The 24561-nt window shown below is 53.0% G+C and overlaps 8 protein-coding genes across 8 annotated transcripts; 6 read left to right on the top strand and 2 right to left on the bottom strand.

Annotated features, from left to right (window-relative positions):
- Positions 1-4: 4 nt before the first annotated feature.
- J4E88_004773 (uncharacterized protein) lies at positions 5-2131 on the top strand (the record flags this gene model as incomplete). The annotated part of the gene is made up of 1 exon (XM_049398417.1): positions 5-2131. One exon carries the CDS (start codon positions 5-7, stop codon positions 2129-2131), a length of 2127 nt encoding a protein of 708 aa, XP_049255978.1.
- Positions 2132-3254: 1123 nt separating this feature from the next.
- J4E88_004774 (uncharacterized protein) lies at positions 3255-4540 on the top strand (the record flags this gene model as incomplete). Its single annotated transcript, XM_049398418.1, has 2 exons — positions 3255-3339; positions 3393-4540. 2 exons carry the CDS (start codon positions 3255-3257, stop codon positions 4538-4540), a joined length of 1233 nt encoding a protein of 410 aa, XP_049255979.1.
- A 508-nt stretch (positions 4541-5048) lies between these two features.
- Positions 5049-5954, bottom strand: J4E88_004775 (uncharacterized protein; the record flags this gene model as incomplete). Its single annotated transcript, XM_049398419.1, has 1 exon — positions 5049-5954. One exon carries the CDS (start codon positions 5952-5954, stop codon positions 5049-5051), a length of 906 nt encoding a protein of 301 aa, XP_049255980.1.
- Positions 5955-7507: 1553 nt separating this feature from the next.
- Positions 7508-8355, top strand: J4E88_004776 (uncharacterized protein; the record flags this gene model as incomplete). The annotated part of the gene is made up of 2 exons (XM_049398420.1): positions 7508-8263; positions 8314-8355. 2 exons carry the CDS (start codon positions 7508-7510, stop codon positions 8353-8355), a joined length of 798 nt encoding a protein of 265 aa, XP_049255981.1.
- A 471-nt stretch (positions 8356-8826) lies between these two features.
- J4E88_004777 (uncharacterized protein) lies at positions 8827-10361 on the top strand (the record flags this gene model as incomplete). The annotated part of the gene is made up of 4 exons (XM_049398421.1): positions 8827-9369; positions 9436-9765; positions 9830-10210; positions 10272-10361. 4 exons carry the CDS (start codon positions 8827-8829, stop codon positions 10359-10361), a joined length of 1344 nt encoding a protein of 447 aa, XP_049255982.1.
- Positions 10362-11004: 643 nt separating this feature from the next.
- J4E88_004778 (uncharacterized protein) lies at positions 11005-13002 on the top strand (the record flags this gene model as incomplete). The annotated part of the gene is made up of 3 exons (XM_049398422.1): positions 11005-11011; positions 11147-11602; positions 11678-13002. 3 exons carry the CDS (start codon positions 11005-11007, stop codon positions 13000-13002), a joined length of 1788 nt encoding a protein of 595 aa, XP_049255983.1.
- A 1709-nt stretch (positions 13003-14711) lies between these two features.
- J4E88_004779 (uncharacterized protein) lies at positions 14712-15810 on the top strand (the record flags this gene model as incomplete). Its single annotated transcript, XM_049398423.1, has 3 exons — positions 14712-14715; positions 14823-15137; positions 15188-15810. The coding sequence occupies 3 exons, from the start codon at positions 14712-14714 to the stop codon at positions 15808-15810; spliced, it is 942 nt and encodes a 313-aa protein (XP_049255984.1).
- A 6894-nt stretch (positions 15811-22704) lies between these two features.
- Positions 22705-24472, bottom strand: J4E88_004780 (uncharacterized protein; the record flags this gene model as incomplete). The annotated part of the gene is made up of 3 exons (XM_049398424.1): positions 22705-22867; positions 22919-24282; positions 24329-24472. The coding sequence occupies 3 exons, from the start codon at positions 24470-24472 to the stop codon at positions 22705-22707; spliced, it is 1671 nt and encodes a 556-aa protein (XP_049255985.1).
- Between the last annotated feature and the right edge of the window lie 89 nt (positions 24473-24561).

Genomic DNA, 24561 nt, shown 5'->3' on the forward strand with positions numbered 1-24561 from the left:
AGACATGAGTTCCATAACCCCCCAATCTTTCGTCGATGACGGCGGCTCTTTCACGAAGCGCACGCCCCGCGGGATTGACCACGGCCATGTCGCGAAGTGGGTTACCAGCAACAGCTCAGATACCTCAGCCTATACCGGCAGTTTCATCGATGACGGCGCGGACATGCACCTTCCTCCGGGAGCAACCCCAGGCTTTGGCCCAATCGATACTCGCTTCTACAAGCAGAGAAAACGACCAGAGCCCAAACATGGTGCAGGTACGATGTGGAACGAAGACATGCAAAGGGCGATTAGTGGAGACATACACCGAAATTTGGAGAAGATCCGAGGCCTAGGTGGACTAGAGGTGAAGAAACCGGATCGCAATCAGGATACGAACGAGACAGCTGGCGGGAAGGGAGAAAAGAAAAAAGATACAGTAACGATCCCTATGCCACCTCAATGGGGGACGTTCGTCATCAAAGCAGAGGATGGCCGCGTTATCATCGTGGACAAAGACGGAGAGTTCGACTCTGGACCACAAAAGGCTGTCAGTGAGCAACAGCGACCATGGGTCAAAGCAGCGTCAACTATCGAACCAGCCTCCCCTGCTCGCACTTCATTTGCCCCATCGCCACCGAAACATCGCAACTCGACCCGTCCGTCGAAGGAACCCTCAGGCGACAGCCGGAAGCAGAAGACTAAAAGTGAAAAGAAGGACAAGGATAAGAAGTCTCGCCAATCACACCACTCACCACCAAAAGCCCTCACGCCTATCCCTGAGTCGGACTACGAAGACGGCTACTTGCCTTATGACGGCGAGAATATAGGGTCGCCAACGGGGTTTATGATGACAGGTGGTGCCAGTGGCTGGCCTTCTAGCAAGCCTACATCTATTGCCTCTCCAGCTATATCAGTGAGCGATGGCTACGAGTACATCGCCCCAGGCTCACCGCTCAAGACTATCAGTGAGGGATTCAGATACGTCACACCAGCCTCAAGGGGCTACAAACCAGTTGTTCCAAAGTCCGACTCATGGGTCGAAGAGAAGAGATCATCACCGGTGCGTTCACCACCTGGAGGATGGCCGTCTCCCGAACTGTCTCCAGTCAAGGAGAACCGTGAGGCAGGATTCGAAAAGTCTTGGGACGGTGGGCAGTTTGAGAGTGCGTGGAAAGCTGCCAGTCCAAGTCATTCACACAAGAGTGACAGATCGCATCGTGTTAGCAGGAGTGAGAAGGCACGAACCTCCAAGAAAGACTTTGACAATGGCTCGGTAAAGAGCCATTCGACCTACAGAGCGCCTACAGTTGAAGATGCGCCCAGTGACTCTTCAAGAGAGAAAGAAGATCACATTGCATCTGGATGGGGAGGCAGTGTGAAGAGCAACGTTTCTCATGACTGGGATGCCAACAAGAAGAACCGCGAAGAGAAAGACAAGACAGCTGGATGGGCTTCGCCTCTAAAGAAACCTCATCCATATACATGGGGAAGCGCCAAATCTCCCAGCGAGCAGAGCTGGAGCAATAGACCCAAAGCCGCGGACAATCCTGCCTGGACTGGCATCGAACCCTTTACTTCCCAGAACGTAGTCAACAGCCCTACGACCTCACATGTCGGCGGTCCAACGCGTCCTTCAATTAATGCTGCGTGGGACGGCTTCGAAATAAGCAAAGGGACTAGTGATGCCGGTGTCGTCGGCACAGATAGTGAGCGCGGATCTCTGGGAAATCAAAGTCGAGTGTCTAGCCAGCCGTCTACACACCGGACACATCGTAGTCGCGACACCCGTGCTAGTCACAGGAGTGGCGGACACGGACAGACTACTGGCTGGGAGGACGCCCAATCAGGCTGGGCTGGTGGCAGTCAGACTAGCTATAAGAGCCAGAAATCCTATCAGCCTGACGCTGCGACCGGGTGGCCTGGTAGTCGTGCCGCCAGTCAAACGAGCTGGAATGGGGAAAAAGCTCATGTCAACTATGGCGATGGTGATGACTGGGATGACGGAGATAAGGGCAAGGGAGCTTCTGCGAATGGCTTCGATGAGGACAATGCGACATACTTAAATGATAATTGGGGTGGCATTCCAGTCCGAGTGGGGAGTCGCGCGGGGAGCAGGGCCTCCAGGCAGAGTGGTGTGGGCTGGGAGTAAGCAGAATACGCGACGACGCGACAATGCGACCGCGAAGGGAAAAGCAAACGGAGACATCGCAATGGCAAAAAACTCTGAATCAACTGCTAGAGCATACAGAAGCATCGGAAACACTAGCTGCAAGTTTGAAAATGCTACACGGTATTGCCAATCTGTTATAACTGGAGGGATGCATGGCAATTAATATGCGCATCAGCAGTCAGCATGGGAAGCCAACAGAAAGTCAGCTCGACATGCATGATCCAGCAAATTCGCGTGAATCCTGCCTCATCGCGTCGAGCAGAGGGAACCCCGCTGCATATAGGTGCGCGTCGAAACACCAACGCGATGCTCGAAGACCAGCAGATGGTCCGGACTTCACCAGGTCGCCAACCACCTATGACACCATGACATGTCTGTGACAAGTGACAAACGCAGACCAACGTACAAGAAGCCTCGGACAGCGTCTCTACTGCACGCACTATGCCTCAGCACGCTGCAAGGCCCGGGATGAACGCGCAAAATCGAACCAGTGTTCACGTCCATATCGCGAGCGCGCAAAGTCGCGTTTTGGTGGCGCAAGTGACACTGCAGGTGGATCCGGAGCTTCCTGGCCAATAGACTGCATTACATGCCGGGGCTTGGAGGGTCAAAACCAGTTTTGCATGATAGTTTCGGGACATGATCCTGGTCTGAGTGGAGAAGACGGACGCGATTGTGGGAGGCGGCCCCTAAGTGCGTGATGGACACGCTAAGTTGGAGGGAGACTGGGGACGCGTTGAGTGCGTCCATGTAATGGCTTCATGACCCAGTCTCGCATCCTTCTTTCTCCCATCTCTTCTCTTCAGACTTGATCGTGTCCAAGTTCTCTGTCGTTGACTCAGCTTTCTCTATCCACTGTTAGAGTCGTAGTCGAGACATTTGTTGTCGTTCTTGTTTTCGGTCTGCCGCCTTGGACCTAGTCGCGCGCTCCAGCTCAAACGAGATACGATAACCACCCCACCTTTCGCACCTTCCGTCCCAACGACAATCACCTACAACACCACTACCCACATCCCTCAATCGCGTCAATTGATCTTTCGGGCCGATACACCTTCTTCACATCATTTCAATCGCTATCGCAACATCACCGACAGTCTCTACCATGGCCACCTCTACGCGCCAGCCGTTTGCCGAGCTTGGCTCGTCACGCCTCCAGGTACTCCAGAGCGCGAAGAACAGGCAAAATGGTAAATAGCTTCACTCCACGTGCCGTTGCATTCACTAAACGCGTATGCGACAGCTCTCACACCGAACTTCGCGTCTCCGCAGGGCCTGAAGTCAATTCCTACGCCATCGACGGGTAAGCGCCAGCGCGCACCCGAGATCTTCGAAGATGCCGACTCCGAGAACGTGGACCCGTCCATCTTCAACAGCCCAACCAAGAAGTCCAAGACAGCCAGCCACAGCGATGCAGGATACATCAAGCCGGCCATCTTCACTTCGACTGCCAAGCCCAGTGCCCGCAGCCTCAACGCGACACCTTCCGTCCCGTCTGTGCGTAAAGCACTTTCGTCACCCAACACTGCCAAGTCAACGCCCATCTCCACCAGCCGCGGCTCGCCCAAGAACAAGCGTCTCCATGCTGTTTCAAAGCGTCGCGCATCCAGCTCGCCCTTCCGACGCGTCGACCCCCCATCCTTTACGCAGAGCAGCCCCAGCCTACCCTTCTCCATCGACGCAGCCCTCAGCGGCTCCATCTCGACTTACACACCCAAGGCCCCCACCGTAGCCGCCACGCCTGTTTCAGCACCCGCCCCGCAGACCCCAATCGTCGATGACAGCATGCCTAAGAGCTGGTTCTTCGAGATCCACGAGGACACGCCCGAGCAGGAAGCCGCAAACCTTATGGAGCACTCCGCATCTGTCCTCGACATTTCATCCGACGATGACGCAAAGACCAAGGCCAGCAACGAAGACCGCGGCAAGGAGAACGTCCCACCACCAGACTTCCTCGCTCAGCAAACTCGCAAGCGCAACCACGCGTCTTCCTTCGACGACGGCTACGAGACTGATATCCTAGCCGATATGCCTGTCAAGCAACCTCGTCTTCGCAAGTTTGTCCAAGATGCCATGGATGAGGACCGGAGGCCATTGGGTGACCTTGCACCGAGTGAGTTCTATGCTGAAGGCTGTGACGCTACCTCGTACGTCACTGTCGATGCTGGAATCGAGAAGCCCTCGCGTCTGTCAAACGTATTCGATGCTAGCTGTGTGACACCTGAGAAGAACAAGAGTGTTGTTGTTGAACAAGTCCCCGCTGCCGTTGAGGAAGAGACAACATTAGCCGAAGAGGTTGCTGCTGCTCCTGCTGCTGTTGAGGTACCCGCTGTCGAGGCTGTCGTCGAGACTTCATTACCAACATGCGAGGTACCTGCCGCCGCATCATGAGCCACGCTTACTTGCGCTGCTTCGTTCCTCTTCTTCTCCACAAATTCTTGGATTACCCAATTGGCGTTTGGATCTCCTCAAGGCGTTGTTGCTAGCCTGTCACGATGTCCACTGTTTATGGCCATGTCCACGCTTAGTTACGTATATACGATCGATATGGGGCGTTTTCGGTTGGCTGGTTGTTGTCTTATGATACCTTTACTGCAAGCGCAGGTCTGTCTTGCTTGATTAATACGATTACTTTCACTTTGAACAATTTCTTCTACTGTGACTTTGAACTCTGGTGATTGTGGTGACGGTAATCAGGTCTCTGATTGAAATGAAGTCTTGATTATCTGGAACGGAAACGGGACAGATGCATAATTACTACATACGAAAGAAGCGGAGAGGTGCCAGGCCGTACAAGGTCGTATATGTGTTATCAGAACGCTCGTCGTAAATCTATCATACGTATCCATAACCCAAATCGCTACTTCGAAACGTGTCGACCATGATCAACCCCATGACACTAAGAGCGTAGCATAGTAGGATGAGGAGAAGGCGAGCGCCCTCTCAGCATGGGCGTACTAGGCTTAAGCATGGGGCTCGCCGTGGCGCTCAAAGCGTCCAGACTGAGCTTGCTGATAGCGTCAAGATTGCCCTGAACGTCATCGTCTGTGAGGTCGAGCATCAGACGAAGTTCATTCGCCTTCAACGGCGCTCCCAGCCCCACCATCAACTGTTCCTTGTCCACCGAGCCGGGCACGTCGTAGTAGTACCACCTATAGTCAATATCTTCCAGCCGATGTGGCTCCGCAGGCGTCGTGAGCCGCGCAGCAACGCGGCGTACGTCCATGCCAAACACACCCGATATAGATGGCTCGGTGCCGATTCCGCCCAAGCTTGCTTCCGCTCTGCCACGGAGGGATCCGGGGACTTTGGCGTCCTTTTCGATGGGCGTCTCGTTGATGCGGTTCGAGGCGCCTGCATCGCGCAACTTGGCGCGCTTGAAGGTTGCGTTCTTGAGCTCGGTCAGGCCGAGGACGATGTAGAGTGGCTTGCCCGCTTTGATCTGTTCCGCCATCCAGATGCGTGCCTCGGGGTCGTTGCAGACGGCTTGGAAAGCTCTCGACGATGACTGCGTTGTCCGTTGTATCATCTGCTCGGCCTTGACAGTGAGCAGGTTGGGCTGTCTGTATATCTTTCCCAGATCGAACCTCGCGCCATAGTTGGTCGTGAAGCGGCCTTCGGTGTCGACTGAGTAGAGGTCTTTGTAGCGGAGCTGGATGTGGAAGTCGTTCAAATCGTCGACCTCTGCGTGCGCTTTATCGGGGTAGAAGGAATCGCGTTCGGGGTGTAGGGGCTCTGTAACCAGTTGGCCGACTACGAGGGCGTCGGCGGGGAGGGGCTTCGGGAGGAGTGCATTCTGCACCATTGCTGCGGACCTGCGGGTTGCGGAGAGGTAAGTGTGGGAATGTGTCTGGAACGATGCAGACGAGTGTTGCGTGTTAGCTATCGACCTTCAGGGGCAATGGCGAAGCATGAGCAAAAGTATGGTGAACCCCATGGCTGCGAATCGCTGCGAATCAGAGGGCTGCATCAGACCCGGTGGCAGGTGCTTGGCTAATCTAGCTAGAAGGTGCTACAAGACTACACGTTCGCGGTTTCGACATTGATATTGGATCAGGCACCGCTCGCCGAGCCAGATACGATATCGTAGGTTTCTATTGAGATGAAATGGGAGGCTCCAAGTTTGGCCGACGAGGTGTGTCACGTGCGTCTGCGGCATCGGAGAAATGAAATTCCCATCAGCCATGCGCGGGACCGATGGAGCATGGCAAACTAAGTCAGCGTGCGGCGGATACCGGCAACGTCATGTATATTGACAATAAAGCCCCATTGATTCTGCGCGTTGAGATCGTAGATGGTTGGGAGACGGCTTCCGCACGCGTGGAGCTTCCATGGATGCGCGGTTTTCCTTCGGCCGTGCAACATCACTCACGCTCTAGGCCGGCAGTTCCAAGGTTTCCACGACCGATCGGATCCGCTTGCTACATGTCGATGTACGCAGAGATTCTCGGAGCTGCTACCATGTTCGCCTGCAGCTACATGCAGGGTCCGTCAGAGTCTTCCAACAGGATCGAGCAGACGACCGATGCCTCGATGAAGAAGAAAGAGCTGAGTAACGATTACTGTATCTGCCAGGCTCCCAGTTAGCAATGCACAGCGCCTTGCTTACTAGTAGCCAAGGTGGAGTACAGTAGCACATGTGGGTGTGCATTACATTCGACATGGCATACGGTGCTCGAGTGGCAGCGTGGCGGCTTCGTACTGCACGAGCAGCTTAGACGCGCGGGTTGACACGGCCAAATGTCTTTGTCAAAGCATGAATCGCTGACAGCGCATGTCGTGTATCAATCGTGGGGTTCCACTTTGGGAACATGCAACAGCTCGGCGGCACCTAGGCAAGACCACGAGACAAGCGTACCTAAAGTCATTAGGTTGTAGCATTGGAAAAGTCAGCCACGGGATCGGAGAAATCGATGATAACGCGTGGGAGAAAAAGCAATGCGATGGGTTCACGCGCCGAAGCACACGAAGAGGCGGCCCAAGCTCCCGTAGAGCAAGCTAACAGAGGGGCAGGAACGTCACAGCAACCCACCCACCCCCGTCGGTCGCTAGGATCTCAGCGGAATAGTGAAGCCAGACTGTCCACATCTTGGTGCCATTGGCGAATCAAGCTCGGTGGCATGACGTCCAGAAGCTGTTAGGACGAGCCACACGTCACTGTCGACCCAGCGCCCCTCACTAACCGCTAATGTGTGAAGCTGTCCATCAAGTCTTTTCAGCCGCAGAGGAGTACTTGAACCCCTCCGTGCCCCTCCAGATCAGCCTCCATCTTCTTATTCCATCACACTCAAACCCAATCCCTCTTCTATATACCCCTAAACCTTTCTACTCTATCAACAAACCCTCTCAACCGCCACAATGATCAACGTTCCCCAAGCAACCGAGCTCAAGGACCTCTTCAGCCTCAAGGGCAAGGTCGTCATCGTCACTGGTGCCTCCGGCCCTACCGGTATTGGCACAGAGGCTGCCCGAGGATGCGCTGAGTACGGCGCCGACCTCGCCATCACCTACAACTCTCGCGCTGAGGGCGCCGAGAAGAACGCAAAGGAGATGAGCGAGAAGTACGGCGTCAAGGTCAAGGCCTACAAGTGCCAGGTCAACGACTACTCCGCTTGCGAGAAGCTCGTCAACGACGTCATCAAGGACTTCGGCAAGGTCGATGTCTTCATCGCCAACGCCGGAAAGACTGCCGACAACGGTATCCTCGACGCTACCGTTGAGCAGTGGAAGGAGGTCATCGAGACCGACTTGACTGGTACCTTCAACTGCGCCCGTGCCGTCGGTCTCCACTTCCGCGAGCGCAAGACCGGCTCCCTCGTCATCACCTCCTCCATGTCCGGCCACATTGCCAACTTCCCCCAGGAGCAGGCCTCCTACAACGTCGCCAAGGCTGGCTGCATTCACCTTGCCAAGTCTCTTGCCAACGAGTGGAGGGACTTTGCCCGTGTCAACTCCATCTCCCCCGGATACATTGACACTGGTCTCTCCGACTTCGTTCCCCAGGACATCCAGAAGCTGTGGCACTCCATGATCCCCATGGGCCGTGACGCTAAGGCCACCGAGCTCAAGGGTGCCTACGTCTACTTCGCCTCTGACGCCTCATCCTACTGCACTGTAAGTTCATCTATCTAGATTGTACCGCTTCAATTCACTAACAATCTCAGGGTTCCGATCTCCTCATCGACGGTGGCTACTGCGTCAGGTAAACGTATCGTCTTGATGACTTGATACGAGTGGAGGAATATAATAATGAACGACATTATGCCGGAAGACTTGAGTCCGTGTAAATAGCATCGAGACAGTAATAAAGCTTCGCAGGTTTCACTTCAAAGCCATTCTTCACATGCTGTCGTGACTACATCTCGTTACTCATTTTTGATCCCTCAGAGTATGTTGTGTCTGATAACGAAGAAGATCTCTAAACTTTGCACGGTATGTCCTAACCGTATCAAGTTGCGACAGGATTCAGGCTTGAGCGTGAAACCCAAGAAGACATTGGCAGGGCGGACGCGTTGGGGACGCGCGAATCGGCTACGCACCCCCGCAGTTTAGCACGCGAGTCAGCATGATCGTCGTCTCTCAGCCGCGGCATCTCAACTCCACTACCAAATAGTCCAATACCCAAGTATGCTCTTCGTACCCACGGAGATGTCTTGCAACACCACCAAGCAGACACAATGGCGAACCCTAAGCCGCGCGCTGATACACCTCTTCCCTCCGTAATGCAGCCTCAGAAGAAGGAAACCTTTGGCAACCTCGCCCCATGGAGCGAACCGTCGTGGTACTCCGCCCTCGCCTCTCCCTACTACAACGAGTCGCACAAGAAACTGCGCAATGCCCTCCGCACATACATCGACACGAATATTAAGCCGTACATGCTAGAGTGGGAGGAAGCTGGCGAGGCTCCAGCCCAGGAACGGCACAAATGGGCGCAGACTGGTTACGCATTCGCAGACGTGCCAGAACCGTATCGCCCGCGCAATGTTCCTGGACCTGCGGGCATACCGGTCGGCGACTTGGATTTATTCCATCTGTTGATAATGACGGATGAGAATAGTAGGATCGAGGGCGGTGTTGGCGTTGCTCTGGGCGGTGGCAGCGTGATTGGTGCTCCGCCGATTGTACATCACGGAACCGAGGAGCAGAAGAAGAAGTGGTTGCCGGGTTTGTTTACGTGGGAGACCAGTTTCTGTCTAGGCATCACTGAGCCGGGTGGTGGTGTACGTATACCGTCTCCCCAACACGTCTACATTTCTTATTGAGAGAATGCTAACTGGAGTGTGTAGTCCGACGTCGCGAACCTCCAGACTACCGCAACCAAGACCGAAGACGGGCAACACTATATTGTCAATGGCTACAAGAAATGGATCACTGGCATGCCGTGGGCCACACACATGACAACTGCCGTTCGCACCGGAGGACCTGGCGCCACTGGTATCTCCGTCCTCGTCATTCCCACCGACTCTTCCGGACTCACACACCGCCGTATTCCCAACTCAGGGCAAAAGGGTGGAGGCGCAAGCTTCGTGGAAATGGACGATGTCCGCGTCCCTGTATCCAATCTTGTCGGCAAAGAGAACGAAGGCTTCCGAATTGTGATGACCAACTTCAACAAGGTAAGTTCTGACTGTACGAAGTGCATGTGAGACATATGCTGACTTCATACCTCTACCTCTGCAGGAACGCTTCATCATGAGCATAGGCTGTAACAGGAAAGCGCGAACCTGCCTGAGCGAATCTTTCCACTACGCACATAAGCGACACACATTCGGCAAGCCCCTCATCTCCAACCAGATCATTGCGCATAAACTCGCTACTATTGGCCGGTATGTAGAGAGCCACTGGGCATGGCTCGAACAACTCGCATACCATATCCAGCAATCTCCGCTCGGTTGGCAGGATCCGGAGATTGCGGGCCAAATTGCCCTGTGCAAGGTGCACGGTGGTCGTATACTTGAGATGGCGAATCGCGAGGCGCAGCAGATCTTCGGTGGTGCTGGGTATCAGAAGGGTGGTCCTGGTGCTATTGTTGAGCAGATTAGTCGGGATCTGAGGATGATGGTATGTTTGATTCCTTGAAATGTGAAGCCCAGGATAGTATGCTGATGCTAACGTGTGCTAGGTTGTGGGTGGCGGCAGTGAGGAAATCATTGCTGATTTGGCGGTCAGGCAGGAGACGGCGCTTTCGAAGAAGCGGGGATGGAAGTTGTAAGTTGATATGAACGGCGCTATAGTACTGGATTTCATCGTGCTGGAGTCCTGAAAATACTACGATGCTATGTTCAATCTACTGGTTTTCTGACGAATTCATTAATCGGGTCTCGCGGTCAACAGTAAAGGTTCCTCGAACTCACTGAGTATCCCTTGCGGACACACATGACAGTGCAGGTGCAATAATCGAGAGCATCTATAAACTGAGGACGTTCTGAATTGTCCAGCCCTGGAGGTGCTTTTGGACGATCGAAGGATCACACGCGCTACGCTGTTAGCCGAAGCGCTAACCCAGTTTCACTCATCGAAGCCTTCCAAGTCGCGTCACCCCGGCCTTCGCGTCTCCCTGCTCCCTACAATCTGTCGTCTTGTTACCCACACCACAACGTCCATAGGCCCGTTAGCTAAGTGACTTCGATTCGACATATTTGAACCGATAGACAGAGTTGGTGTATGACTATCCAGCTTCCTCAAACCTACATAACCTATCCGATTGCCAACCTAGGATAGCGCGCATACGCTCATCCCTTCTCCACAAATACTTTTGAAGGCGCCTTTACTCCATTCGAAGTTGACACTACTTTGGACGTGGGCATATTCAATCCATAGCGCAAGAGCTGGGAAGACGCTGCGAAACAGCCGGCATGTACGGTACGTTTGTGTACACGCCTAAATTTAACCCTCCCGCTCATCGTTCCTCCTAAGCTTTTGGAGAGCGAACTACTGGTCCAAGCGACAGTAGTGGAAGAAAACGTGAAAGAGAAGACTATCAGTCAGATACGCCAGAAAGAGACTCGCAGGCCAATCCACCAAAGCAGCGCATACTCGAGCCGAATCCTGTGGCGGCTTCTGCACCACCGGACATGAACTCGGCAGCCATTTCTTTCGAATCGAAGATTGCCCTAGCCTTGGGTGGTTCGAGTTGGCAGCAACTGCAGGGTGACAGTGCTGTGGAGCCCACCATTGCGGCCGAAGATGGCGTTGACTCTGATTCGGACGGTGGGGATGCCATTCTGGAAATTCCTGAAGAAGAAGTGATCGATCCAGTCGTACTTGAGAAACGCAGGAAAAAAATGGCGCGCTTCAACAGCACTATTGCAAGAGATGCAGGACATGTTGTAGAGACAATCGAAAAGACCGCACTCATCCCGGTACCAGAGCCAGTAACATGGGACGAGGAACCGGAGCTGTTGTGTTGCTACAACTGGCAGGCTGCGGAAGACGGTACCAATACGATATTTGGTGAGTATATCATGACCTCCAGCCAGGCGTTTGCCAGTTGAAATGTCGAGTATTGTCAGACTCACATCTATCTAGTTCCCGGCGAGCCAGCAAAATGGCAACCGCCAAGCCTGCCGCACACTGTCGAAAGGGATAGTGGCTGGGATTCCAACGATTACAACTACGCTCGCCAACCGAAAAATCCGTACCTGCCGATGTTCAATGCCCTCCGGGTTATGTCACCAAACACCACTTTCCACAACGTCGACGTTCTCGCAGATCGCAACAATCTCCGTGTGTTGTTGGAATTTGCTCAGGGCAAGAACAACGCACCTCTCCGGCTCAATCTGTATCTAGTTTTCAACACACTCGTCATCGTGCGCAGGGAGTCACGGTGGTGGAAACGTTCAGATGGGCATAGTTACGGGTTCAACTTCGAGCGAGCCTTCACCAAGAAAACTGAAGACATGGAGGATGCGACGAGTCACTATCGAGCCATACGATATGCAATGGGCCCTCTCAACGTCGTTTGTCGCTTCGAAGCAGACGCATACGACGACGGCATCATTCCCGACGATCTCACACAGACCGAAGCAGCAGCGGTGAGCGGAAGCTCACACGTGAACCCTCCAAGGTTCAATTACAACGCGCCAATTCGGGTCCTGCAAAAAGGCCATATCGTACCTACAGCCCAGATACTAGAGCTCAAAACTCAGGCTTATAGCCCATTGGCATCAGGGTTGGTCGCATGTCAAGATCAGCTCTGGTTCGGTCGTACATCGTTGCTTTACACCGCTCCCTACGAGAAAGGTACCGGTGTTGTATCGAGGATCAAGGAGGAAGTCGCAACTGTAAGGGTGAAGACATGGGAGCAGAACCAGCAGGAACCGTTGAGGAAACTCGCTGCTCTGCTTATACGCCTGAGAGATGTGCTGAAGCGAGAGAATCGGCCGAATCGAGCTTTGATTCTTGTGAGGGAAGAGAAAGGTGGGCCAATCGTATTGCGTACGATGGAAGAACGAAGTTGGGCTGTGGACAGAGAGACACGTGAAACATTCTGGCCGCTCCCTACTCATGGCAATCGAGGAAGGGGTGGTGGAAGGGGCAGGGGTGCTTACAACAGCGGACCTCGCGGTCGTGGGAATTTCGCGCCAGCTCAAGGCCGAGGAGACTTTGCAGCTCCGCGCGGACGTGGCTACTTCACACCCGGTCAGGGTCGAGAGTCTGACTTTGCACCTTCTCGCGGACGGGGCCAATTCGTACCTGGTCATGGTCGAGGAGACTTTACACCTTCGCGCGGGCGCGGGCAGTTCACGTCTGGCAAGAGTCGAGGGGGTGATTCCGCGAACTCACGTGGTCGCGGGTATTACGCCCCACCTCAAGGTCGTGGCCAGCACCACGCCAACCTAGGAAAAAACTGAACAGCCTGGAGCCTACGTTGACTGACGTTGGGTCACCTACTTTGCAAAGTTTTAGCTTGACGTGGCCTGCAGACCTGTTCAGTTTTTTTCTTGTATGAGGTGGCACCACTATCAGCGAGGTAGCCGACAGTAGATTTTCAGCTCCTCCAGTGTATCGAGAGCGGATATAGTCGTTTGGGATGACCAAGTCCAGTACACGACCACGTCAACCTAGGGAAAACCTGGACAGGTCTGGAGCCTACATCAACGTTAGGCCACCTAATTTGCAGGATTTCTTCTTGATGTAGCCTCTAGGGTGTTCAGTTTTTCTCTTGTATAAGGTGCGACCATTGGTGACCCGTCAAACCAAAAACAAGCCAGAAATCAACCAATATCAAAATCTGTACATGAAATCTGCTGGCTTGCAGTTGCGCTAGCAGGTGAACAGGTAACCTTTGTTTCACAATAGAGGTAGCAATTATTGCGATATGGTACCTGATATCTCAACAAAGCTAGCTAGATAGAGTTCCGGGGCTCGCGTCCGAACCAAGACGGCGTACACGTAGTTTACCGAGGTCCAGGAACATCTTGACAGGACCACTGGAGTTCAATTCTTGCAGCTTCAGAAGGGCTCTTGCGCAGGAGCTCCTCGTGACCGTCTGGACGGCTTCAGTTAATATTGGTCGAGCTTGCTCTGAGCCTACACATAGAGAGGAAGCAGAGACAAGAGAGAGAGAGCAGCAGCAGAGGTTGATCAGATCTAGTCTACTACGTAGTACGTTGAAGAGCGAGGCCGCTAAGACGCTTATCGTGTAGACTGCAACTCTATGCAGGTCCAGTCTAGTTCCCAGCCCCCTCAGGCTATCGAGATGTTCTGAACCACGGTGACGTTGGTGGAAATTCAGATCAAGCCTAGATGAGTGTGATAGTTTGATCGACATGCTCTTACCATCGTGCCGTTTGTGTGACGTAGTCTGCTCGATGAACGAGGTGACGTTGGATCTTGGTGAGCTACTGTGATGTCGCCGAATAGTCAAAATTCGGTCGCGATACGATTGAAGCCCGAGTATGATGTAGACGAAGACTTGAGTCATGGGATCTAGTCCGCATGTGGTATCGAAGTTCACCGCTTCCCGTGACCGTGGACAAGGTCAGGATATGAAGACTGAGGTAACGAGATCAGTCAGCAGGTGTAGCGACTGGGCAGTGCAGCGTCCCCTGACGTCTATACGGGCGTGTGATAGATCAGCATAAGGCAGCACCACCCTTTGCACACCACGTAGCAATACCCCATCGTCGAAATCTCCGGAAGACCCTGATCTTCAGTTTATCCCACGCTTCATTGCGGGGGAACGGCCCTTCTCTTCAGGCGCACAACCTGGCCAGTTGAGCATCGCGGACGGCAATGGCTTGCAGAAGTGGGCCCGTCTAGACGTGCTGCCCATGCACGATGATCACAGCCTACATACACAGCCCACTTGAGCTCTGCCACGCCGTCGCGAAGCTTCGAATGCGTCGGCAGCCCCGCAAATTTTGCACTTGTGCACGACGAGCTGAGGCATTAGGGCATATGACGACATGGTGTCTTGTGAGACTGGGCTGAGAGGTGCGACCTAGCCGAGAGCCGCGCTTTAAGTGTCAGATGTTCGCCGCCGACTATTAGACCACGCTACCTGGACACCTACACTCCACCACTACCTGCACCCTGACCGCTACAACAAGCAAGCAATATGGGTCGTCGCGATAGAGACAGACATTCCTCACCGGAGCAGCCGCCCCCGCCGCCATCACGTAAGAAGTCCGGCATGCATTGAATCGGCACAGCGCTGACAAGGAAGCAGATCCGGGCACGTACCGCTTTGACAGCTACGAGAACGGCAAGCCAAAATGGGCGCCTGGCAAAGACGACAAGAGAGACTACCGCGACTACCGCGACAGCCGAAGAGGCGATCACCGCCGCTCTCGCAAGGAGAGGCCTGTCGACGATGCGCCGCCGCCGCCATATCCCAACAACCCTCCACCGCCCCCGCATGGCGCCTATCCTCCACCGCCTCCACCAGGCCACGAAGGTTATCCTCCGCCGCCTCCCCCTCCGCCGCCAGGAATGGAGGGCATGCCACCTCCACCACCCGAATCTATGCCACCACCACCCAGAGGTATGCCATCCTGTCAGCGCCCTTCGCAACTCCAGCTAACCAGGCAGCAGAAGAACGCGACCCTCGTGGAGCCCGACCACGTCGCCATCGCAGGCAACCGTCCTACTCGTCCGACTCTGACTCTGAATCCCCACCACCCCAACCTCGACGCAAGCATCGCGAGGAACGCCGCGACGACCGCCCCCGCCGACCCAGGCACGAGGATACCTACGACTCATACGACGAGCACTATCCTCCTCGCAGGCCCAAAGACGATGGGCGCCGTGACCGCGACGGCTACAAGTCCGAAGGCTACAAGTCCGACCGCCGCCGCAAAGACAAGGACCCCTACTACGATGACCGCGAACGCCGTGACAGGCCCCGTGACGATCGCAGACGCCGCGACGACGGCTACGATAACAAATACGACGACATGTTCAACAGCAAGCCGCGCCGCGACTCTCGCTATGACGATGGAGGTCGCGATAGGCGCAGTCGATACGACGACGATGATCGCTACGACGACCGCCGCAGGAGTGGTAGAGGCGGAGGCGGCAAGCCGGGAAAGCCTGGACAGCCGGAGTGGCAGAGGCAGGCTATGGGCATGTTCAAGGACTATGCCCTACCTATCATCAAGAAAGAGGGCGCCAAATATGTGCAGAAGCAGATGGCCGGTGGCTTTGGAAGGCGCTGATAGACTGTATACGATACGACATGATATGATATGATAACGTTGGGACGGGATTGCATGGTGTAATGGCTTGATCTTGGTATTTCAGCGTCATGTACGGCGAGTTCTTTTGGATCATGAGGGTTTGCTACTTTGGCGTTAAGGGACTGTACTCAACTTGATACCAATCTATACACAATCTACTTTTTCTTTTGAAATATCACGCTATGGACCTTCGCTTGAGAATGGTTGACGTTAACAGATTCTCATTGTGTATGCGAGCAACGAACGGCTGGCCAGTCTACAGACACTAGGTACAAGTATGGGTACGGCCAAGATTACCCCCATCCAAAAACGAAGCCAGGGTCTTTCCCCTTGCTTGCCCCCTGAGTCCAATTCCAAGCGCCAAGGGTAACAGTTTAAGCGCAGTAGGCGATGAGACAATTGATAGCGCAGGCAAAGCCCGGGGCGAGCCCACTGCAGGCTCCAGTACAGGTCTGGTATGCATCGAGGTCGGCGCAAGCATCAGCCTGAGCATCTGATTTGGAAAAGAGTGGTTAGCAAGAGCTTCTGCGGACGTGGTAGTTTAGGTGAAAAGAGCATACCGAGAGCTGCTCCAGTCTGCTCCAAAGAGGTTGCAGGAAGAGCGGTAGCCGTGATGGCGAGGGCGGCAATGACGGCAGCGAAACGCATGGTGATGGCTAAGTGGATGATTGGTAGTGTGTGGGAAAAGTGATTTCTTGGTTTGGATATTGGAGTTGAAGAGTAGAGTCGAGTCGAGCTGATGAAGAATACTTCCAAGCCGACAAACGACGACTTTATATACACTTTTCCCCTGCTTTACCAAACATCTTCCCTCGAACATCGAGCGAGCATCTATATCCAAATCGAGCATGCCAGCCCGGGAACAACGGCTAAGCAACGGATCGAAATCTGGGGGCGGGTAAGGCGTCCCGTAAGCCCCATAGGATTCTGAACACAACCACTACACACGACGATCAGGCACGCCTTGGGTTGACAGTTCCACTTTATGTCTCATCGAAGCGCGAATATCGCTCCTTCGATGAGAGTATACCTCGTATCCACCCGCCGGCTTAGTATGATTACCCCAGTTCCCCCCGCAGTGCGATGGGTACAGTGGACGGAAGCAATTTCTCCATGGATAATCTGTGTCTTAGACCTTCTTGCTGGCCTTACGCTTGAATCGTTCAATGGGTAGTAGCTCTTACCTTTCTGACGTCGTGGATGCCACGCCGGATAGGCCCGCAGTGAATCTTTCTACCTGAATCAAGCTTTAAGCGCCGAGGATCGTGCCTTTCTTTCCGAGACATTGGCGTTGAGCGACATGAAGAGATGGTGTGGTGATATCGAGATGACGTTTCTTCCTGTCTGAAAACATTCAAGCTTCAAGTAGATCTGATGGCGTGCTGTAAACCGTATCGTATCACGTACCCAGCTTCAGTGAGCCCTTGCATTCCGCAACACACGAGCCCTATCTTCAGTCTTTCATTGGACGGTCAATACGAGGCGGCTTGTCGACAACAGCTCTGTGATCACCTTGTCTTGCATAGTGAAGCAAATTTACCGGTGGAGGAGCTGTCCAACAAGATAGACAAGACAATGTACAAGCCAGCCAGCCAACTAAGATGATGGGATGACAGCCGAGTTTGGCATCAATGGACAGAGATCGTACCGTCCTCACGATCATCAATAAGAACTTCCCAGTTAGTGACTTCATTAGGCAGCGGCGCAGATACAGGAGGCCTCACGGCAAGGCCGATTGGGGTTTGCTGGTCCAAGAGTAGCGAGAGACATCGGGAGGGCGAAGTAAAGGCGGCACTCGCTAATATTGAGTGGTGATTGCATTTGTTCTACAGCAGTGGCCAGACTAAGTCTCATTCACGTCCCCTTCTTTTAGCTGCATCGACTGGCTGTCCAATGGCGAACTCGGGTGTATCTGGCAGAATGAGTTGCAGGCCGTCTTTGTCCCTGACCTGGTCTATCAAAACGTCGTCCTCCGAGAAGGATTGATCGACCTCAGCAAGGATTTCTTTCAGAGTTGGTCTGCGATTATGATCGAAGTTCAAGCACCTCCGCACCAACTCTTTGACTTCTCGCCCGTACTTCCCAGCTGTATATTGTGCAGTGCTCTTCTCTGCGAGTACACTTTTGTCATCATTGGGACGGACGTTGCGCTCATGTCTAAGGGCTAACGGGATTTTGTGCTGGTCATCTTTTTTCGTGCTGCGCGAAGGTTTTGTGTCGCAATGAATCGGACCAAATACATCAACTTGCTTATTACATAAGAGCCTCCATGCGATGTGACCGATGCCCCAAACATCAGTTCTTTCACCCAACTCGAGATAGTACGGTTCCTCTTGTTGGTGCATTTCCTAGGAGCGATTAGCTATCGTAGCAAGCGACGTTTCGGAAAAAAGAAAGCTGCTTACAGGAGGATATCGCGTATCAGTTTCGTGGATGATATAGTCATCAGGATTGTCGGTAATTGGACAGTCATCATCATTCGGGCTAAAAAAGGAAATACCAAAGTCTGCAAGTATAGGCATCACAGGAGGTTCTTTAGTTCTCCAATCGTCAGCGTCGGCGCGGTTGAGCCTAGCACTCTTGAAGGAGCCCGCTTTTGACTTCCCCTTAGCTTGCTGGGTCGGTGGAGTGTGAACATCCAAAAGTACGTTTGGTAACTGCAAATCCAAGTGGGTAATGGGTCTCCAGCCATCAACCGGAGTGCCATCGATGGTTCCTTCGCGCAAAACCAGACAAGCAGTCGCGAGCGCTTTGATGGTATACCAGACGAAACCTTCTGGTACGAATATGTCCTCGTCGGCGGGTTTCCCGTCCTTCCAGTTGCTAGCATGAAATGTCATTGCCGCGTTCATGTCGCCACCTGAATGGTAATCTAGGTACAATCTGTATCTTCTATGTTCCATCCATAGTCGGTGTGCGCGGCAACGGATAATATGACGACACATGGCTGGTTCCACGACACGACGTTCTTCGAGAAGCTGGTGGATACGTATTTCTTGTGGCAATCGGTCCCGCCAGTTCTTGGGATCGCGCCATCGGCTTGGTGTGAAGGCTTTGGCTTCTTTGATCACCATTCTCTGGTGTTGATGTTAGCTTATCGCTGAGGAAAGGGCACTGATCGTGTCTGTGACTAGATACATACGTCACGAATATTGTTTGCTGCATCGGCTTCAGCCCACAAACCGGCTGCGCCATAGCTACCAGATCCTAACAGCTTGATGCCATGCCAACGAGAGTTGTCGTTCGGTGGAGGCATGCGCGGCTCAGTGTCGAGCCAATGTTCCTTTACGAAATCAACATCGTCTTTCAACGCTTGCATGTCAAGGAATGGTGGAGCGGGTTCGTCCGGTGCAGACCATGGCAGCCTTGGCCAGAAGTCATGTAGGTTAGACGAGACGTATGCAGGAGCAGCGGCGACAGGCAGGACATTCGCTCCGGGAGCAGTTGCAGATGCAGGCATAGTTTGCGTAGTCTTTGCATGGTTAACATCTGCGGCCGTGAATGGATTAACTGGTATTGGGTTCGGGTTTGGCAATCCAGGACTGGTCGCCTTCCAATTTCCACTCGCATTCTGGGTTTGAGTAGCATAGTAATTTTTGACGTTCCCATCCCCGGCCCATATAGTCGAAATTGTCCAAAGACGTTCCGCTAGTGGCTACTATAAGCAAGTGATCTTTGTCTGTACTTAGCAAATCTACTCACGAGTCGTCCAATTCCTGTTCTGATGGATGAATTCGTTGGCATCATATCTGAAATAGTTATAAAAACTCGCGTACGGTGGCGCCATTTAGCTTGCTGGGTACAAGAGCTGAATCGATACAAAAGATGAAAGTTTTTGTCAGAGGTGCGACATCCGTGAGTAGTTCGTCTTCCATTGCGCAGAAAGCTGTTTTGACGAGGAGCGAATGGCCCATACTACAACAAAGGAATGATTTCCTTGCCGCACAAAATATGAGTGCCGAAAACGGGAGCAAATGCGCCCAAACAATGGAGCTTCAGAGGTCGTGTTTCAAAGGATCTCGTAGACGAACTTTGGTGTGTGAACTAACATCGGTCAACGGTTCGAGCTGCCTGCTATTTCTAATGACGGAAAATGGCATGGTGAATGAAGCATTCTCGATAAGTCCAACTCGCCATCATGGATCTTGGGTGAAGACCTGGCCGAGATTTGAGCGATAGAAGCGCGGGGTTGCTTCATCGTTGTCCAATTGATGTCGTCAGTGTGCGACACCGCGGATGCCGAATTGCTTCTAGTCCCAATGCATCCGATATGAATGCGATGAATGTTAGCAGGTCACGATAAACAATAACGGTACCGCGATGCAAAAGGTAGACGTTTTCGGTGTCCGCAAGGGGAGCGCACCGCGATGACGCAGTGGTACGTGCGCGCTTACATCAGCAGGTCTGCCCGTAACAGGCAAATTCCGATCTGGCGTTGATCACGGATGACGCTCCTGATGTTCAAGGCGACAATAGCATCGGGAACGGCCTCTCCACCATCCTCACCATTGCCTCAAGCGGTCGCATCATGCCGGAGATACAAGAGACGTCTGAATCCCATCAGCGCGTTTGGAGAAGCTTTTCTTCACTTTGGGGTTATGCACAACGCTAACAGCGATGCTGCAGTCAAAATCGAATCCAAGTTTCCCCATGTCGCGCTGCTGAGCTAATTGCGTATCACTGGCTACCGAATGTTGCGGGCGTCCTGCAGGCATGGGGCGCAGTTGTTCTACTTCCACCTCTGCGCAATTCCACACTCAGATTTACATCAAATCAAGATCAGCTCATGCGGATAGACTGCGATTCCAGAAGACCTGTCGGACCATGACATTATCTCCTCTTCCTCAAAGCCCGATGGTGGTCGAACCGCCTAACAACCTCTGTTCGCAGTGCGCAGCTTTCGATCTGGACGATGCACTTCGATTCAACCCTGGGGTACCGGTCCGAACCATCTTGAAAATAACTCGATTGAAGCCAGAAACTTGTAGTCTCTGCAGATTCCTATCCGGCAGCATGGGTCAGGTGCCAGAAGGCGGGGTGTGCAACCTTAACGCAGTGCAATCTCACGTCGCAGTAACACCTCTTCTCGAAAAGATCGAAGCACCCATACTTTGTATTGAACGACGCAAGGAGTACAGTCTCTTCGATTTGTTCGGTATCCGCAGTTCCATCATCTTCGATCCGGATGGACCCATCAGTCAGAATCTGCGAGCAATTACACCTCTGATCGATGATTACACAGAAGCCCGCGAGTGGATCGCGTCATGCGTAAAGGGTCATGGATGTCACAAATTTCAGTTTTTGACCGAGTCAAAGTACGATACCAACGTACACAATCTGAAGGTCATCGACTGCAGAAACCGCTTAGTTGGAAAACTGCCACCAGCTGGGTCGTATGTGACATTGAGCTATGTGTGGGGCAAGCCGGACGCACAACATCCTGGCCAGCAAGCGGGCGCTGAGTCGTTGGAGCCGGACGTCTTGTCGTGCAACTTACCTCGAACTATCGAGGATGCCATCAAAGTCACGCTGATGCTTGGGTACGACTACCTTTGGGTCGATAGATATTGCTTGGAGAAATCTTCAGAAGACTTTCATCGACAGCTCAAACAAATGGACAAGGTCTATGCAGGGTCTGTCTTCACAATCATCGCAGCGGCGGGATATGATGGGGCTTACGGATTGCCAGGTGTTAGCCGGCAACGTAAAGTGAACCACCCTCTCTACATTGGGCAGCGAAAACTAGATTCCACGCCCATGTTTTGTAACGATACCCTAGAGAACACGGCATGGAGTACGAGAGGCTGGACATATCAAGAAGGCTTGCTTCCGACTAGACGTCTTGTCTTCACCGACACTCAACTTTATTTCGAATGTCAAAAAAGATTTCGGATGGAAGGCTGGATAGCCCCCGAACATATGTTCTGGCGTCGTGGTGGGGGAAAAACTGGATACTTTTTCGAAGAACAAGACCCAGGCCTCTTCCCATCTGTCAAGGGCTACGCTATGACAGTCCTCGGCCGGATCGAAGCGTTCACAAGGCGCTCGCTCACATATGAAAGCGATGTACTGAATGCAATGCTTGGGATCTTCGCGTCTCTGGGACACTCAAATGGTCTCAGACACCTTTGGGGACTGCCGTACTGTGACAACGATCTTTTTGGGTCGGACAAAACACCGCTTAACATATCGCACCGAAGATTCGTCAGCAACTTGAGCTGGGATGTGGAAAGCCTAGCTAGACGACGAGTCGAATTTCCTAGCTGGTCGTGGACCGGATGGGAAGGCACTGTACGATGGGCCAGGGGGTTGAAGATGTTGGACAACGCCAGATTGTCCCGAGACAAGACTGAAATTTCATGCGCAGTGAAGCCGGAGCTCAACGACGGGAAAATTGTTGACTGGAAAACTTACCAAACACTATACGACTCCATCACACAGGCACCGACTATATACATCCATATCAGTGCTCACGTTACTCGTATAATGCCGCTCCCACTGCCGCAATCGCAGAGATCTCGTTCATACTATCTTGAGCCTGACCCGAAAATCTCCCGCATCGGACTGGCATCAACGTTCATTGATGTTGAACCTACAGCTCACGATCTTCCCAGCTTTCTCTTGGAGTCTTATGTACTGCACTTGCCCTGGTATTTTCGTCATGGACACGATAGAGAGCATCATGTCCTGGTAGTTCAGTGTCGGGGCTCGCATTGGGAAAGAATTGGTACTGGGACCACATCAACCTTATTGGAGGCATCACCGGTTAAAAAGAGTTGGATGGACATTCGCCTTGGCTGACCAAGACTATGCGTCAGCCCACCACTCACTACCGTCAAATCCGTCCCGGCTACTACTTTCTCATGGCAAGATCTACTTCTTGTAGAATGTACTCATGCGATACTTTGTCTCACCCTCGTATTGCGCAAGGTCTGCCAATGCCTGTTCGCCCTCTCGTACGATAGCTTGACGTATCCTTTCACTCCGAGGCTTTATGCTCACTTTGAACGGCTGCGGTCGCATGTTCAAACCGTTACTTGCAGATGTCAGTATCTCACATACTGATCGCTTTCCAGTAGACACTTACGTGTAATCAAATATGTCGACCGAAATGGGCTTCCCATTCTCATCTAGTGCTGGCTCGATCCTGAAGCCCCAGACCAATCGCGCTACCGTCAGCCATGTGCCCTGCTCCGCAAGCGCCTGACCTGAGCACACTCGACGGCCCCAACCAAATGTCATGTACCCTCTTTCGCCGGGGAAAGGTCGCGAATCAGGATGGTCCTTCAAGAAGCGGTTCGGGTTGAAACGGTCGGGTTCAGGAAAGTCACGCTCGTTATGGTGTATCGCCCAGACGTTGCCCTGTACCCATGCGGATTGCGGGATCAGATAACCGTTGTAGTAATCGTCTTGAACTGGAGCGTGTGGTTGTCCACCGATAATGGCTACTGATCGCCATCGGAACACTTCCTTTACAAATGCTCGCATGTAAGGTAGGTTTGCATCGTCCTCGAACGAAGGACTACGGTCCTCTCCGACAACGCGATCTAGCTCTTCCCATGCGGCCTGCATAGTTTCTGGGAACGCTCGCATGGCGAGAACAGCGGTGATGAGCGTACTACTTGATGTGTCGGACCCCGCACCGAACAGGTTACCAGTTAATGCCGAAATCTCCTTGTGATTGAGACCGTATTTCTCCTGCTCGCGAAACAACATCTTTGAATAGCAGTCTTCGTGTCCTGGCTTCTCGTTTGATTCTCTGGCGAGCGAATAAAAGAAGTCATGGCCGCGGGATGACTTCTTCTTCGATCCCATGCCGTGCTTCCATGGGGCATATTCCGTAGGTGCGCGAGCAAGAATCGGAAAGGTCTCCATTAGCATAGGGAATGTCTTGCCCGGTACGTTCAGATCAGCTGCTCGATGCATCAGTGCGATGACCTCGGTGATGATTGGATCTTCGTGGCTCGCAACGCGTCTGCCAAAGCCGATGATAGAGACCACACTGGTCGCGTAGCGTTCAAAGTGCGCGACGTAATTTTCGGGGGTGCTCAGGAGATCGAGGGCGACGACTTTGCTCTCATCATTTTGGAAGTCGCGGTACTTCTTCACCTGCTGGATGCCAACGCCCTGGTGCGTCACCTTGCGTAGCATCCGGAACCGCTCCCGCTGCGCCTGCGTAGTAGTGATCAGGTTCACGAGGTTGTTTTGGCCAGATCCGAGTTCGGCAAAGACAAGCATGCGCGGGCGCGAGCAGTATATGCCAGCTCTTTTGTCGAGTAGTTCATTTGCGGTCCATGCATCGTTGATCCAAACGGTTGGGTTACGTCCGATCCAATACGTTATCAGCGGCGTGCTGTATTTCTTGGATAGCTCCTCGAAGAAAATCCAGGGCTTGTTGTCAGGCAGCTGGAACGTGTTGCCAACGATGGGGTATGGGAAGGGCCCTGGGGGCTATTCAACGTTAGTACCATCATCAAATCCTGTGTGTTGCTCTTACCATCTTCGATCTCATATACAGCATCCAAGCATAATCTGCAAGTACACCTAAAAGTGCGGTCAAGAAGACTGCCAAGGCGATATTGCCAGCACCAAACTTGGAGATGCCATGCTGTAAATAGTGTAGAGGCAACGCCTCAAACATTTGCTCTATCGCCATGTTTTCCGCTGTATTGATCGTGTTCACTGGGAATGCTCCTCAGAAGAAGACTGCTCCAAGCAACAGTTGAGACC

Source organism: Alternaria novae-zelandiae (assembly GCF_023758075.1).
Source record: "Alternaria novae-zelandiae strain BMP 2774 chromosome Unknown scaffold_8, whole genome shotgun sequence".
Classification (NCBI taxonomy): Eukaryota; Fungi; Ascomycota; class Dothideomycetes; order Pleosporales; family Pleosporaceae; genus Alternaria; species Alternaria novae-zelandiae.